At 47.1% G+C, this 17,759-nt stretch overlaps 1 protein-coding gene across 1 annotated transcript in view; it reads right to left on the reverse strand.

Moving 5' to 3' along the window:
• Nucleotides 1-17,759, reverse strand: part of ttn.2 (titin, tandem duplicate 2) — a 172,681-nt gene that overhangs the window by 122,452 nt on the left and 32,470 nt on the right. The window contains exons 37-38 of the mRNA XM_053439091.1: nucleotides 13,407-13,685; nucleotides 3,357-3,638 (exon numbers count right to left, since the gene is read on the reverse strand). Of these exons, the coding sequence (XP_053295066.1) occupies nucleotides 3,357-3,638; nucleotides 13,407-13,685 (561 nt within the window). The remainder of the gene's footprint in view (nucleotides 1-3,356; nucleotides 3,639-13,406; nucleotides 13,686-17,759) is intronic.

The following is a 17,759-nucleotide window of genomic DNA, read 5'->3' on the forward strand; positions in this document are numbered from 1 at the left end:
GGCGAGAGCTAAGATGTTGTGGAAGATATTTGGGACGAGAGCTGAGATGTTGTGGAAGATGTTTGGGCCGAGAGCTAAGATGTTGTGGAAGATATTTGGGACAAGAGCTGAGATGTTGTGGAAGATGTTTGGAATGAGAGCTAAGATGTTGTGGAAGATGTTTGGGGCGAGAGCTAAGATGTTGTGGAGGATGTTTGGGACGAGAGCTAAGATGTTGTGGAAGATGGTTGGAACGAGAGCTAAGATGTTGTGGAAGATGTTTGGGACGAGAGCTGAGATTTTGTGGAAGATGTTTGGGGCGAGAGCTAAGATGTTGTGGAAGATGTTTGGGACGAGAGCTGAGATGTTGTGGAGGATGTTTGGGACGAGAGCTAAGATGTTGTGGAGGATGGTTGGAACAAGAGCTGAGATGTTGTGGAAGATGTTTGGGAGGAGAGCTAAGATGTTGTGGAAGGTGTTTGGGACGAGAGCTGAGATGTTGTGGAAGATGTTTGGGACGAGAGCTGAGATGAGGTGTGGAAGATGTTTGGGACGAGAGCTGAGATGAGGTGTGGAAGAGATGTCTGAGATGTTGTGGAAGATGTTTGGGACGAGAGCTGAGATGTTGTGGAAGATGTTTGGGACGAGAGGTGAGATGAGGTGTGGAAGATGTTTGGGCGAGAGCTAAGATTTTGTGGAAGATGTTTGGGGTGAGAGCTAAGATGTTGTGGAAGATGTTTGAGACGAGAGCTGAGATGTTGTGGAAGATGTTTGGGGCGAGAGCTAAGATGTTGTGGAAGATATTTGGGACAAGAGCTGAGATGTTGTGGAAGATGTTTGGAACGAGAGCTAAGATGTTGTGGAAGATGGTTGGAACGAGAGCTGAGATGTTGTGGAAGATGTTTGGAACGAGAGCTGAGATGTTGTGGAAGATGTTTGGGACGAGAGCTGAGATTTTGTGGAAGATGTTTGGGGCGAGAGCTAAGATGTTGTGGAAGATGTTTGGGACGAGAGCTGAGATGTTGTGGAAGATGTTTGGAACGAGAGCTAAGATGTTGTGGAGGATGTTTGGGACGAGAGCTAAGATGTTGTGGAAGATGTTTGGGACGAGAGCTGAGATGTTGTGGAGGATGTTTGGGACGAGAGCTAAGATGTTGTGGAGGATGGTTGGAACAAGAGCTGAGATGTTGTGGAAGATGTTTGGGACGAGAGCTAAGATGTTGTGGAAGATGTTTGGGAGGAGAGCTAAGATGTTGTGGAAGATGTTTGGGACGAGAGCTGAGATGTTGTGGAAGATGTTTGGGACGAGAGCTGAGATGAGGTGTGGAAGATGTTTGGGACGAGAGCTGAGATGAGGTGTGGAAGAGATGTCTGAGATGTTGTGGAAGATGGTTGGGACGAGAGCTAAGATGTTGTGGAAGATGTTTGGGACGAGAGCTGAGATGTTGTGGAAGATGTTTGGGACGAGAGGTGAGATGAGGTGTGGAAGATGTTTGGGCGAGAGCTAAGATTTTGTGGAAGATGTTTGGGGCGAGAGCTAAGATGTTGTGGAAGATGTTTGAGACGAGAGCTGAGATGTTGTGGAAGATGTTTGGAACGAGAGCTAAGATGTTGTGGAGGATGTTTGGGACGAGAGCTGAGATGTTGTGGAGGATGTTTGGGACGAGAGCTAAGATGTTGTGGAGGATGTTTGGGACGAGAGCTGAGATGTTGTGGAAGATGTTTGGGGCGAGAGCTAAGATGTTGTGGAGGATGTTTGGGACGAGAGCTGAGATGTTGTGGAGGATGTTTGGGACGAGAGCTGAGATGTTGTGGAGGATGTTTGGGACGAGAGCTGAGATGTTGTGGAAGATGTTTGGGACGAGAGCTGAGATGAGGTGTGGAAGATGTTTGGGACGAGAGCTGAGATGAGGTGTGGAAGATGTTTGGGACGAGAGCTGAGATGAGGTGTGGAAGAGATGTCTGAGATGTTGTGGAAGATGGTTGGGACGAGAGCTAAGATGTTGTGGAAGATGTTTGGGACGAGAGCTGAGATGTTGTGGAAGATGTTTGGGACGAGAGGTGAGATGAGGTGTGGAAGATGTTTGGGCGAGAGCTGAGATGTTGTGGAAGATGTTTGAGACGAGAGCTGAGATGTTGTGGAAGATGTTTGGGACGAGAGCTGAGATGTTGTGGAGGATGTTTGGGACGAGAGCTGAGATGTTGTGGAGGATGTTTGGGACGAGAGCTAAGATGTTGTGGAGGATGTTTGGGACGAGAGCTGAGATGTTGTGGAGGATATTTGGGGCGAGAGCTAAGATGTTGTGGAGGATGTTTGGGACGAGAGCTGAGATGTTGTGGAGGATGTTTGGGACGAGAGCTGAGATGTTGTGGAGGATGTTTGGGACGAGAGCTAAGATGTTGTGGAGGATGGTTGGAACAAGAGCTGAGATGTTGTGGAAGATGTTTGGGACGAGAGCTAAGATGTTGTGGAAGATGTTTGGGAGGAGAGCTAAGATGTTGTGGAAGATGTTTGGGACGAGAGCTGAGATGTTGTGGAAGATGTTTGGAACGAGAGCTGAGATTAGGTGTGGAAGATGTTTGGGACGAGAGCTGAGATGAGGTGTGGAAGATATTTGGGACGAGAGCTGAGATGTTGTGGAAGATGTTTGGGACGAGAGCTGAGATGAGGTGGAAGATGTTTGGGACGAGAGGTGAGATGAGGTGTGGAAGATGTTTGGGCGAGAGCTAAGATTTTGTGGAAGATGTTTGGGGCGAGAGCTGAGATGTTGTGGAGGATGTTTGGGACGAGAGCTGAGATGTTGTGGAGGATGTTTGGGACGAGAGCTAAGATGTTGTGGAGGATGGTTGGAACAAGAGCTGAGATGTTGTGGAAGATGTTTGGGACGAGAGCTAAGATGTTGTGGAAGATGTTTGGGACGAGAGCTAAGATGTTATGGAAGATGTTTGGGACGAGAGCTGAGATGAGGTGTGGAAGAGATGTCTGAGATGTTCCCGAAGGAAGGGTATAATTCAGCCACATAGGAAAACTGGATTGTTGGAAGTACAGTACGGACAGCTGATCTTTATCTGATAGTTTTAATAATATGATGGATTTATTTGTGACGTTGGGTCAACAGCCCAAGATGGCTGACTTGTGGATGTTTGATGGAACTACAGCTGCCAGAGTTTTGGGGACAAGATGTTGAAATAATGAGGAAATGATGTTTAGATGGTGTAGAAGGGATCTTGACTCTAGATAGGATGTGGAGTTGTGGAAGGATCTCTCGAGGTGCATGTCTTTAACGATGTTACGGACATCAGCTTTAAGCAATAACACAAGAACCGGATGACATCAGAGTCGTGAGTAAAGGACCGTTAGGAATCAGGGAGCTGACCTTTCACAGTCAGTGTGCTGCTGCAGCTCACACTGCCAGCTTCATTCTGAGCTTCACAGGTGTAAACTCCATCATCATCAAAGCTGGCGGAGAGCAGTTCCAGGACTGCCACCGAGTCAACAAAGGATGTCCTGAGGTTGACCCCATCTGTGACCTTGGAGTCGTGTTTGTACCAGGTCACTTTCAGAGGAGCTGTGCCACTGACTTTACACTCCAGGCGGAGCGAATCGCTCTGCTTCACAAACTTAGTGGCAGGGAGTTTCACCACAAACTCGGGCGGTTCTGTAATGCCAAAGTACAGACATGTTAGCTGCTGGAAGCAAGAAGAGACTTGGTGGTGACAGGCAGGATGTCAGCTGACAGTGATGGGTTAGCAGCAGACGCAGGATGTTGTGTCAAATACAAACGCAACACAAATGGAACAAATGGTTGTTGAAAAGCTTCAGCAGCAAAATAGCTTCAAATGAAAACATGAAGGTTCTGCGAAGCTGAGAAAACGAGACAGAATCCCTGGTTTTATCCAGTGAAGCGGGTGAAATGAAAACAGCCAGAATAATTGAATTAAAAGAGGAGGATCCAACCTTTGACTGTCAGGTCGGCACTACACTGTATAGAGCCGGCCTCGTTACTGAGTTGACAGCAGTACGCTCCGCTCTGGGCCACAGCCACTGAGTAGAGCTCTAAGAAGCAGCTGGTCTCCTCCAGCCCAGTGAAACACTTGGGCCCGGTCATGAGCTCCGAGTCGTCTTTGAACCATTTCACAGTGAACGGAGCGGTTCCTTTAAAAGAGCTTTTAAAGCGTACAGTGGAGTTGGGTAGAGCTGCCTGGGACTCGGGCAGAGTCGTGAAGCTTGGAGGTTCTGAAGGAAACGAGACGGAGCAGGGTGAAGACACAGTCACATTTTGGTTGAGGATTAAATGACCACTCACACTGGAGATCACGTTCTGACCTTTGACCAAGAGAGAGGCACTGCTCTGACAGCTCCCTGCTGGATTGGTCAGTTTACAAGAGTACGATCCTGCGTCGGATCTGTCCAGCTGCTCGATCTCGATAGACACAGCGTTGTCCTGATGAATGAGTTTGTGTTTCACACCACTGGAGATTTTGGCCCCGTCTTTCTGCCACTCCACGCAGATCGGGAGGGAGCCTGAGATTTTGCAATATATCTGAACAAAGGAGCCCAAGATCTCCTGCATGTCTACCAGCGGTTTGATGAAGCTTGGAGGAATCACTTGCTCTGTTCCCAGGAGAGAATGATAATAATTACACTGTGTTCAACGTGTCTAAACTGTACCTCAGGTGTTACACGAGTTTTACACCGACCTAGTACGATCACCCTGACTTTGCAGGAGCAGCTGCTGATGTGGTTTGACACCTGGAACAAGTATTCTCCATCGTCCTCTTTGTGAGCTGACTGAAGCTTCAAGCTGCTCATGTTGTTCTCAAAGCTCAGTTTGTGCTGCCTGATGGACTGAAGCTCTTTACCATCTTTCATCCACTTCACTTTGAGCTCAGGAGAACCTGTTACTCTACAGTCCAGACTGACTGGGTCTCCAGCTGTGACCTTTATCACCTCTGGTTTCTCTGTGATCTGAGGAGGCTCTAGAAGGCAAAGGAAAGTCAAACATTCATTTAGTGTCTGAGCGACACATCAAGACCATGTCAAAACCAGTGATCAGTTAACTTGTACCTTGCACTGTGAGGGCAGCAAAGCATCTGTCCTGCCCCGCCTGGTTGACCACCTGACAGGTGTATCTCCCACTGTGAGTGGCCTCACAGGCAGGAATCCTAAGAGTGGCCACATTGTTCTCAAATGTTCTCTCAATCTTTGGATCTTCCAAAATCCAGCTCTCATCTTTCTGCCATTGTACAGAGAGAGTGGGAGAACCCTGCACGACACACTGAAACTCGGCCATGTGACCCAAGACAGTGGCACTGTTCTCAATCCTGCTGGTAAATGTTGGTGGTTCTATTCGAGAAAACCAGTGAAATGTTAATTAAACACTCAATCATCACCTCAGGAGATAAAAATGTGATCTGTAATCAGACGGACCTTTGAGCTTCAGCGTGGTCTTACAGGTGCAGCTGCCCACCTCGCTGGACACAGTACACTGATATTCACCCACATCAACAGCTTCACATCTGTGCACCTCGAGACCCACAGCGTCGTTCATCTGGGAGAAGCCATGTTTGGCGCTGGGTTTGATCTCCTTTGCATCTTTGTGCCATGAGATTTCAAATGGACCCGTCCCAGAAACCTGACTCTCAAAACAGGCACTGGAGCCTTTCACTACTTCCACTGGAGTCAGCTCTCTGATGAACGATGGCGGTTCTGACATGAGAAGAAACAGGCACCGGACTTTACTCACTTCCTTCATATTTTAGGAACCAGACTTTTCTTTACATTTCTTTCTAGAGGTTTCCCATAGAAATAAATCTAAGACACATGTCCACTATAATGGTATCCACAGGATTCACTTTACACAAGAGGAAATATTCCATCCATCTTCAGGTTGATGATTTTAATTTGTGTTATTTCTGTAAAATGCTCAGAAAACATTGGTTTTCTCAGACTGTCTCTTTTCAGCTTCTGTCTCAATCACTTAGTTTTAGCTCGCTCTGATTGGTCAGCTGGTTCCAATGCATATTAAAACTTACACACGATGAAAAATACATCATATGTTTCCTTTAAAACTAAAAACTGAAATGAAGTGCACAATTTAGGAAAGACGGCCTCCTAGGGTTCTTTGGGAAACCTCTGCTTTGAAGCCTTTATTCTTAAACACTGTCATCATGTCCTCTGACACAACTGACCTTTGACCTTGAGCTCCATGCTGCAGCTCTCGCTGCCGGCCTCATTACGAGCCTCACAGTAGTAAATCCCACCGTCTTTGCTCTCAGGCCCACAGACTTCCAGAGCGGCCACAGAGTTAGTGAAGGAGATCTTGAACCGATCACTGGGGAGGATCTCCGAACCTTCCTTGAACCAGCAGACATCTATCTCAGGTGTGCCGGCCACGTGACACTCAAAGACTTTACTCTGCCCGACACGGACCACAGACACACGGGCCGGAGTCCGTACAAACGTAGGAGGCTCTACAGTATAAAATAAGATGATTGATGTCACCATGAGAAAGACGATGAGAAAATCTGTGATCTCTATAAAGTTGAAAGTGTTTAAGTTTCCATCCAAATGTTTCTCAGACTTTAAACACATCAGAGTGTTTCCAGAACATCTGGCTGCTATCAGGTTTCTTTGATTCTCGAACCGTACCATGGTTCAGTCTGATCCAGACCCGGACCACTTGTTTTGGTCAGATTAAATGTTGGTCCCTAGTCTTGACCGTGGTCAGAGGAACCTTTCACACCAGATACTTTGGATCAGACTAAACAGAGAAGACTTGAGGTCTGGAGAAAATAGAGTCCGTCTTTGATTAAGTCCTATGAGCACGTTCAAAAGTTTTAAATTCATCCTCTATGGAGAAGTGGAGGATCAGTGTGACGCCAAGGGAAAGACACTCATTTAAATTCAAGATGCACTAAAGTACATAAGAACATATGGATGGAAACATACGTATTAACTCAGTGTCACACAAAGACCATTGACCTTTGACAAAGAGTGTCGTCTGACAGGAAGTGGAGCCGACATCGTTCTGGATCTCACACACATATTCTCCAGAATCGGAGGTTTTAGCAAAGAGAAGCTCCAATGAGCTGCAGGTGTTGTCTTTGGTCACGGAGCAGCCGGCACTGGACAGAATCTCCTTCTTGTTATTGAACCATTTGATGGTTAGTGGCGGCGTGCCAGAGAGCAGAACGTTAAACTGGACCTTAGAGCCCGGCAACACGTTCATGGACTCAGGCTTTTCAAGAATACACGGAGGTTCTGGAAGAGAAAGAACAAACCTGGTGAAATCTGCAGATCTTCCAACGGTTCGTTGTGTTTCTTTACTACAACAACAAACCTTTAACAAATAAGATCCCAGAGCACTGGACCGTTCCTGCTTTGTTTTTGGCAATGCAGGTGTAGCTGCCGCTATCTTTAGCATCAAGATTAGAGATCTCCAGCAAAGCAACATTCTCAAAGAACGTGCATTTCTGTTTGTCATCAGTCTGGAGCTCGTTCTTGTCTTTGTACCACTGGATGGTTATCGGCAGCGAGCCAGACACGAGACAATCCAGATGAGCAAACGACCCTTTGATTCCTTCTGCCTGCTTCAGTCTTCTTGTGAAAGACGGTGGAATTATTTGATCTAACATCGGTAAAAGACAGAGGAGGTGAGAAACAATGTTCCAAGTAAAATGAAAATAAACAAATATTAGCTTTCACATAAACAACTGACCAAGAACAGTGAGCGTGGCTTCGCAAGAACTTTGGCCGACGTCATTTGAAACCTCGAAGACGTATTCACCACTGTCACTTTTGTCAGTTTTGATAATCTTGAGCACAGAGCTGGTGTCCGTGCTCTGAACTTTAAATCTCTGGCCTGACGTCATCTCTTTTCCAGCCTTCAGCCATCGGGCCTTCAGGGGCTTTGTGCCTGAGAATCTGGCCTCGAGCGTGGCTGGATCCCCCTGAGTCACACTGATGGACTTGACCTCCTCTGTGACCTGAGCTGGTTCTGAGACGTCAAACACAACAGTCAGCAATGAATCACAAACCTGACGTCATTAACGGAGCGATGAACCGAGAGCTGATGAAAGTGACAAACTGAGGTGAAGATCCATTTGGGCTTTATCAACTCACAAGGTCAGAACTTTTAAATAGCAATTTCCAGTAAATGAACCAGGTGAATCCATCACGTGGTTCATTCCGTGTCATCACATCTGTGGGCCGTACCGTCAAAGACATTAAGTGACTGCTGATATGGTCACATGAGAGGATTATTATCATTAAGGGAGATACGGTCTGACAAAGTTTGAACTTTTTGGGGGAATCATGTGATCAATCAGTCTGAAAATGTCCTTAATATCTGTAATGGTGTGAAAACTATGATTTGACTAGGATGATTGTCATGAAAAGGACCAATGACAAATTCCCTCAGGATGAAAAGTAAAAGAAGTCGAGCTTTAACTTATTCTTGTTAACGTCCGACACATGTGTTAATTAGATGGAAATGATTGGCCGGTGCCAATAAAGAATAGAATGGAACCTCGTTCAGTTTCCCTCTGACACACCCGGCTGGTTCACATTAAAATGACTTCACTTCATGAGTTGATAAAGATCTGAACACACTCAAACAGAATCATTTTACAGTTCCACAGGATCTAACCTTTGACGGTCAACACAGCGGAGCACGTCTGGCTCCCGGCCTGATTCTGGGCCTGGCAGCTGTATTTGCCTCCATGTTTGCTCTGTAAGCTGGTGATGTGCAGCAGAGCGGTTCTGTTCTCATATGTGATCTGAATATATTCAGCCTCTTTGAGCTCATGGTTGTCTTTAAGCCAGGACACAGTCATGGGCTCTGAGCCCTTCAGACTGCACCTCAGAGAAACCTGGTTCCCCACCAACAAACTGAGGTTCTCCAGCTTTTGCACAAATGATGGTGGTTCTACGAGAAAAGATTCACATTCATGTTATTGCCGTCTTTGTAGAATGTTAACCTTGTTAACTCAGACTTTATAAATCCTTCTGAACCAACCTTTGAGCGTTACTTGACAATCACAGGCTGTCCTCCCCACCTCATTCTCAACCACACATTGGTAGGAACCAACGTCTCCTGTCTCGACTGCCAGGACCTGCAGCGCCACCAGGTCCTCTTTCACAGTGATCCTGTGTCTCTTATCATTTCGAATGGGTTTAGCGTTCTTAGAAAACGACACAGTGAAAGGGGCAGAACCAGAGACCTGGCTTTCCAGGATCATCTCAGAACCTTTCACCACGTCTCTGGGCTCCAAGGTTCGAACAAACAACGGTGGTTCTAGAAGAAAACAGCAGGTGTGTGAGGACGACCACTGGACCACACATGACATGATGATGATGGATACAAATAATTGACTTGAGTTATATTGAGAAATGAGCAGATTATTTTTCTGAATTACTTCTATAGCTCTGATGACATTTAACACATCAGTTGTTACTCTATAGAGAGGCTACACCTCACTGGTCACCAGGGCAGTGTGACACCTTCACTGATTTGTCTTCACAACAAAAGAGAAGAAAAATATCTTCAGTGTCACAATAAAAGTCTTAATTTCCTAGTGATTCACTGAAAACTTGATTAAACGGAGTTGAACTGAACCGACCTTTGACTGTGACCGTGCTGCTGCAGCGGTCACTTCCTGCCTCGCTGGACGCGACACACACATAATCTCCACTGTCCTCCACCGTGCACTCAACCATCTCCAGAGATGCCACTAAGTCAGTCATGGTCATTATGTATTTATGAGCGGAGCTGATCTCCATTTCATCTTTGAACCACTTGAACGTGATCACGGGGCTGCCCGTCACTTTGCACTCCAGCCTGGACGAGTCTCCGCTGGTGACCAGCTGGGTCGTCTGAAGCTTCTGCACAAAGACGGGAGGTTCTGAGAGAAGAGGTCAACACTCGTTATCGGATGAAGACATAACGTTCGTATCAAAAGACGAGTTGATGACACTGGAGAATACAGAGACGCTGACGACAGGCACCTTTCACAAACAGCCCCGCGCTGCAGTCCACCTTTCCGGCGTCGTTGGATACTCGACATGTGTATTTAGCAGAATCACAGGGTTTCACAGAGTGAAGCTCCAATGAGCTTGAGGAAGCATCTTTCTTTATGAAACATGTGCCTCCAGTGAGAAGCTCCTTCTCCTCTCTGAACCACTTCACCACCAGAGGAGCTGTTCCAGTGAAAGCTGCTTTGAAGGAAACTGTGGTTCCTGGAATAACATCCTGGTTGTCTGGTTTCACAGTGAACACAGGGGGCTCTGCGGGCCGGTAACAAAACACAATGTAAATTTCACATTACTATGAAATAATTCAAGGGTTAAACACAACAAACTGAAGAACAACATTAGCCAGGCAGTAATAACCTTTGACATAGAGCGTGCCGCTGGTTTCTTTAAAGCCGGCTGAGTTGGTGGCTCTGCATTTGTAAACTCCAGAATCAGATTTCTGCAGGTGTGTTATTCTCAGTGTCACAGAGCTGTCTTTGAACTCAGGCTGGAATTTGGACCCTGACGTGACCTCCTGGTCGTCTTTGAACCAACATATGGTCATTGGCTGGGAGCCTGACACCTTACACTCCATGGAGATGTCATTACCAATGTTACCATCGACTCTTTTCAGGGTCTTGGTGAAAGTTGGAGGCATTATCCGATCTGGTTGTTGAAGAAAGAGTATCTCATATGTTAATACAGTTTCATTCTGTTTAGAAGAAGCAGCACTGAGATGAAACTCACACAAATAAACCAGTTTATCAAAGTTATTTTAACGTCTCAGTTTAAAGACATTGACTTGACGAATGTCTCAAAAAGATGTGAATACAGTTTGATGACGTTTTTTACAAACCTAATTAATAAATATAGACTTTGAACTAATCGTATTTATTTATAAAACTGCATAGGTATTGTAAATCATTGAAATAGCAGAGACCCAAACTGACCTAAGACCGTGACGGAACACGTGCACTGGTCTTTCCCGACCTTATTCGACACCTCCATCTTGTACTCGGACGTGTCGCCTTTTTCTGCCGTAAGAATCTTCATGGTGGCGACTTTGTCCTTCAGAGTCATTTTATATTTACGGCCACTGATCATCTCCTTCCCGTCTTTCAACCACTTCACTTTGAGCTCTGGGCTTCCAGAGAGCATGCACTCCAATGTGGCTGAGTCTCCTGCGGTCACACTAATGGACTCGGCAGGTTCTAGGATTCTTGCAGGTTCTGGGACAAGACAAACCCGTTTGTTATTTAGACATAAGAGTGAAGACACAATAATCTATAGAATCTAATCTGAAACTAAAATCTCTACAAGTATCTCGGCATCAAATGTCATCTGACCTTGGACGGTCAACGTGGCTTCGCTTTTTTGTTGCCCCGCCTCATTCTCGGCTTGGCACGAATACTTGCCGCCATGACTGATGGCCACTGTTGTTATCAACAAGCTCGCAACGTTGTTCTCAAACGCCAGCTTGATATTTGGATCATCATCTCTGAGTATTTCAGAGTCTTTCGTCCATTTAACAGTGATGGGTGCAGAGCCTTTAATGGTTCCCTGTAGTTTTACTGTATTTCCCAGTACTGCTGTGGCGCCCTCAACCCTCTTTGAGAAGGTTGGTGGTTCTGGAAAACACATGATTAGTTCAAACTGAATCTAAAGCACAAGATTGAACCTCAGTCCCTGTTTAATAAAAACTCGTACTAACCTTTAAGTTTAGCTAAAGCCTTTGAGGTGACTTTCCCCACATCGTTAGATATGACACACTGATAATCTCCAACATCTGCACTCTCAAATGTCTGGATCTCCAGCCGTGACACGGAATCCTGAGAGATTATTTTATATTTCTGATCGCTGGTGATGGTTTTCTTGTTTTTTAACCAGCTGATTTCAAAAGGCGCCGTCCCTCTGATCTCACACTCCAGCTGTGCAGCGGCGCCCTTCACCGCCTCCACCGTCCGAAGCTCGGTTCTAATGCTTGGTGGCTCTGGTGCCAGATAAAGTGTTCGTAGTTAATACCAAAGCTTCTCTGAACTGAACAATGAGTGTAAAGTCAATCTGAGATGAGACAAACCTTTCACAGATATGAGGGTGCTGCAGTTCTCGCTGCCAGCGTTATTTGACACCTCACAGGTGTAACTTCCACTGTCTGTGACCACTAGGTTCAGAATCTCCAAAGTGGCAACTCCGGTCTTAAAAGAGATTTTATATTTTCCTCCATCACTAAGCTCTCGCTCGTTCCAGAACCAGTGGATGTGGAGTTCGGGCGATCCTTTGACAGTGCACTGTAAGCGTGCAGCTATGCCCTGTTTCCAGATAAACTTAGGCTCCATTTTCTTTACAAAGTTCGGAGGCTCTGAAAAGAGTTTTTAGTTGAAAAACACCAAGATGTTTAAACAAAGATACGTGAAAAAACGAAATAACCGTGACAGAAGAATCTGAACGAGATGCAGAAGAAAAGGCAAGAAGTCAGCAGTGCATAGTGTTAGTATCAGCAATAAACCACCCGCTCATACAGAGGTCTGTGTGTTTTCATACAGAAGCTAACGGAAGCTAACGGAAAGATCACTCTGAAGATCTTACCTTGAACTGTCACCACAGCCTCACAGGACGAGCTCCCTGCCTCATTAGTGGCTGTGCACACATATTTCCCAGAGTCCTTCACTTTGGACTTGGGTATCTCAAGGACAGCCACCTTGTCCTCAAAGGACAGTTTAGACTCAATGCTCTGGTGAACCTTTTTGCCGTCCCTGGTCCAGGTGACGGTCACACCAGTGTCCTCGTCCACCTGACACTCCAGCCTCAGCGGGTCATTGACAGCGGCTGACACCGGCTCAAAGGTCTTAACAAAGCCAGGCTTGTTGATAACCTTGAGTTCTGTGGTGAAGGTCGCCGTGCTGACACTGTTGGAGGCCTTGCACAGGTACACTCCCTGATCGGTCGGCTCAAGACTCTTAATGTGAAGGGAATATTTGCTCTTTTCACATTTGGTGATATAGTTCCCCTCGGACGAGATGGCTATGTTGTCCTTGTGCCAGACAACTTCCATGGGCGAGGATCCAGTGAGCGAGCACTGGAACACAGCTTGTTTGCCCACATACAAAATCATTGGGTCTGGTTTTGAAACAAATACCGGCGGGTACATTTCTATGGAGAGCAGGTAGAACATAAACAAATTTGAAAAAAAATTGAAAAGTGGAAAAGGATCAACATAAAGAAAAAGCCAACGTGTGCGATGCCAACTTGTTGATCAACGTTTAAACATGAAAACATTTTATCGTCAACATTATCGAATGCAACATGACACCAGATCCAGTTTTTCACACACAAACGTGTATATAATTCTCTCTCTCTCTGAAACACACATGCGTAAAGTGATGTTTGAGAAAAGGTCCCTCTGGGGTCTTACCGGTGACGATGAGCGAGGCGGTGCAGCCGTCAGTGCCGTGCTGGTTGGAGGCCTTGCAGCTGTATTCACCGCTGTCGGCCTTCACTGGGTTCAGGAGCTCCAGAGAGGAGCTGCTGTGGCTGCTGATGATTCGATACTTCTCGCTCTGTCTGATCTCAATGCCAGACTTGTACCATTTGAAGGTCACACTCGGAGCGTCCTCAATCTCACATTCGAGCTTGGCCTGTCCGCCAACGTTTATCTCCAGAGGTGAGATCTTCAGCCTAAACACCGGTGGCACTAAGGCACACACATACAAATGAAAGGGTGAATGTCAGTAAAGGAATCTATGAAACAGGTGAAAACAACTGACTGATCAGGAACATAAATGGTGAAATGAACACAATGGAGGGAGGGAAGTGAGACTGTGGAGGAGAAAATTAGCAAGAACATTAGCCCCATGGTTCCAAAAGCTGCCAGGAAGAAGATGTTGGGGATTGTGGGGCTAGGGTTCAAGCTAAAGGGAGGAGAAACAAAGGATTTGTGGAAGATGAAGCAATGTCACGGTGAAGCCCTGAAAGCATGCAGAGAGAAAGTGCAGATGTGAAGAGAATGAACCAAAGGGATGGTCACACACCAAGGGTTCAAAACAAAGGAACCTGAAGTCACTGACATGCCACAGTGACCATGACAGACCGTGAAGTCTGCCTGAAGACCATGATCACCACAGCCATTGAAGCAGGATGCTTATTGTCTGAAGCTAGACCTGCATGGCTGTGATGGTTCTGGTCTTTAGGCAAGTACTGACCATAAAATGAAGTGGAACAAACAAGACATGGTGAGTTAGTACCACCCACTGACCCACAGGTGGTGCTCGAGCTGAGCTATGAAATGAAAATAGACCAAGTGACAAACGCAGCGTGGAGACAGAGGTCTTGAATGAACCAGTTGGTGTGAATGATTAGTTGTTCTCAGAGAAAATGGATGAATGAGTAAATGAATGGAAAGTAGATGTTTCCTATCGTCAAACCTCTTGACACCACAGTGAGTCTTGAAGACGTGGTCGTCCTGCCGGCTTCGTTCTCGGCCTCACAGACATATTCTCCTTGATGCTTCTCCTTCACAACCTTGTTGATAACCAGTGTGTATGTATCGTGATCTTTGGAACACTTGAACTCTTTGCCAGATTTCAACAACTGTCCATTGAAAAACCAGTTCACCTTTGTAACATACTTAATGGTGGTGCTAAATGTGACTTTACTGTCTTCTTCGATCGATAGGTCTCTGAGGGACGTGACGACTATGGGGAATTCTCTCTGTTCTGGCCTGGGTACTGTGATCTCCTCTTTAAAGATCTCCTCCCTGTGCTCCTTCTGGACATCTACCACCTGTTCAGTGGGGGCGACGGTGGGAGGAAGAGCAGTGGTAAGAACTGCTGCACCTACATCCTTTTCTCTGCCTTTCAGCTCCACTGACCTCACTTCCTGTCTTGAAACCTGTACTGACTGCTCAAAAGCCATGTGCGCCTCAGTGGAAACTTTGACCTGGGATGAGATGAGCTGCTCCATCTTTGCTGCCTTGGATTCCTGCACCACCACCTGCTGCTCAGCTGCAGCACATTCAACTGTCCTTTTAGACTCTGTCCTGAGTGCAGCACTCTGAGAACTAACAGCACTGAAATCCACTGCACTCTCTGCAACGCTTACCATCTCCACCATGGACGACAACATTTGCTTAGAGGTAGCAGAGGAGACCTGGGCTCTCTGGGGTTTGTCTAGCTGCATCGTGCCCGGCTGCTCTGAAGTAAGAACATGGGCTTCCTGGTACACGATGGAATGGAAAGCTGCCTGGAGTTCAGTTCTGAGATCAGCTATCTGAGGGTATTCACCCTCAAAAGCCAGCGTGATCTCCATGGGGGCCCCTGTTGTGGTGATAAGGTATGTGAACATGGCCCGTTTGGGCTGTCTCTGGACCTTGACTTCCTGCACTTCTACAGCCTGTAGCCTTTCTACGACATCAGCCAGTAGCACCGGCTGGTCCCTGGCCACAGCCGACTGCAGGGCAGCTCTGAGCTGACGCTGGGTTTTCAGACTGGATGGTTTGGGGATCTGAATTACAAAGGTCATCTCTTTGGGGAAGGCCGGGCTGTCTTTGGATTCTGACGCCATGAGGGACAGTTTTGGCTGAGTGGTGACAGCAACTTTACTGGACTGAGACTTGGTGATCTCCTGAGAGATCTCACCCGTTAGTACCTGCTTCTCATCCATCACTACTGACTGCCTGACTGACTGACCCTCCTGGATCTGAACAGCAAAGTCCTGTTCTGCTGCCTCTAAAAAGACACTGCTCTCAGTGGAGATCTCCTTCTCCTCAATCTGGATAGGCTCAGTGGGAAGTTTTGGCTCTAGAGCCATCTGGCAGGTGAGTTTCTCCACAGCTGTGAGACGCTCTGTGTGACCCTCCTCTAAGGCATGACAATCTGCCACACTGGTGACATGCATCACATTCCAGCGATCCTCTCTCTGCACTAAAGCCCTCTGCGGCTTGACGTCAGCGCTGACCGGCGTCTCCTTCGGCAGCTGAAGGGGCTGGTAGGAAAGTTGCAGGATGTTCTGAGGTCTGGGCTCAGTTCGAAGCTGAGACTGAACTCCAGTCACAGACAAATCCAGCTCTGTGTTGTAATTTGCCGTGAGCTCCTTTCTCTCTTCTGAAATGGCTGCATGGCTTCTTATCTTTTCCTGTTTCTGTGCTGCCACCTGGTGGTTGGGCTTGTCTGTTATGAGAATGCCCTCTTTGGGCAGCGCCTCCAGGGGTTGAGCTGAATGGAGATGCAGCAAAGTGGGACCCTCTTTCTGCGGCTGAATGGTCGTAGAGCTGGCCTTGGCCTCAAACTCTGATGCATCCTCACAAACTAATGTCCTCTGCTCATCCTGACTAACAGTGTGCAGTAGAGTAGGACTCTTCCTGGTTCCTGCCTGCTCTGGTGCTGGTTTCTCACAGGTGAAGCTCCCCTCAGATGGAAGGAGGTCCTGGTCTGTGATAACCTGCAGATGCAACAACTGCTCCCCTTCTATCTGAGAACGAATGGACGTGGCACTGGACAGACTCGGCAGCTGCTGAGTAGACTCAGCCTGAAGCAGTTGCTTTTCTTCAGCCGTTAGAGCTGCTTTCACGATCTCATCCTTACAAAGATAGGCTGACTCCACAGCCGGTCTCTGGATGGAGAACTCAGTCTCCTTGGAAAGAGTCTGTTTAGACTTGCTGACCGAAGCTAAAACAGGTCTATGCTGTTCTTTGCTAATGGAAGATTTTAAAGCAGAATCTGCTGTTGCTAGTTCAGATGTGTGGCCTTCTGCAAGAACTTGTTTTTCTGCAGACTGGGCCGAGTATAAGATCTTAACACCTTCCTTCACCTTGTAACCCTTCTCTTGCTGTGGTTTGGGGAAGTCCTCTGACTGCTCCTTCAGGAGAGATAGCTGGGACTGGACTTGATGCCCACTAACCAGATGTTTTGGTTCTGACGTGGGTCTTATGGAAGCAGACTTCCTGTCAGCCAGAGGCTCTGTGCTAACAGTAGACAGTGGGTTGAGCTCTTCAGCAACAGCTGTCATAACCTTTGACATTTTTTCTCTAGCCGCCTGAAGCTCAATGACCTCTGGGCTTTGGATGCGGTCACAGTGCTGCTCTGTGAGGTCCTGACTCTCTTCTACAGACGTGCTAAATGTTGCCATATGAAGTTGCTTTGCAGGAACTACTGAGACCCGAGGTGGGTGGGTGGGAACGACAGACACCCTCTCCTCGATCTCATGAGCCTGAAGCACCGCTGCCTGGTGGGTCAGCTGCTCTCGATGAACAGTGGCAGCAGAGATATCCAGCTCTCTGAGGGAGCTCACCTGCTCACTGGGAATGATCTGCCGGTCTTCGGTGCCGATGGTGTAAACCATCTGATCGGATCTGGCTCTGTCCTGACCCGGGAGGCTGACCTGGTACAAGCGGGACTCAGTCGCCTGCTCTGTCACTGACACCTTATAACCTTTCTTCTGAACAACTGTCAGCTGCTCCTGTTTGTTGGAAACAGAGACGGATTCTCTGAAAACAACCAGCTCAGCACTACAGGTCGCTTCCCCAAACCGGTTGGAGGCTCTGCAGGAGTACAACCCACTGTCCTGCTGTTTGATGCTTTTAAGACTGATAAAACCAGATCCATCTGGGTTGGCTGTAATGACACAGTTTCTACTGGGCTGGATCTGGAAAGCACCTTTGAACCACTTCACATCAGGTGCTGGATCACCACTGGCCTTGTAATTGAAATGAACCTCTCCTCCTTCTGAGCATGTGACAGGTTGAATCTGAACTGTGAACGTAGGAGGTTGA

This window comes from Pleuronectes platessa, chromosome 14, assembly GCF_947347685.1.
Source record: "Pleuronectes platessa chromosome 14, fPlePla1.1, whole genome shotgun sequence".
Taxonomy (NCBI): domain Eukaryota; kingdom Metazoa; phylum Chordata; class Actinopteri; order Pleuronectiformes; family Pleuronectidae; genus Pleuronectes; species Pleuronectes platessa.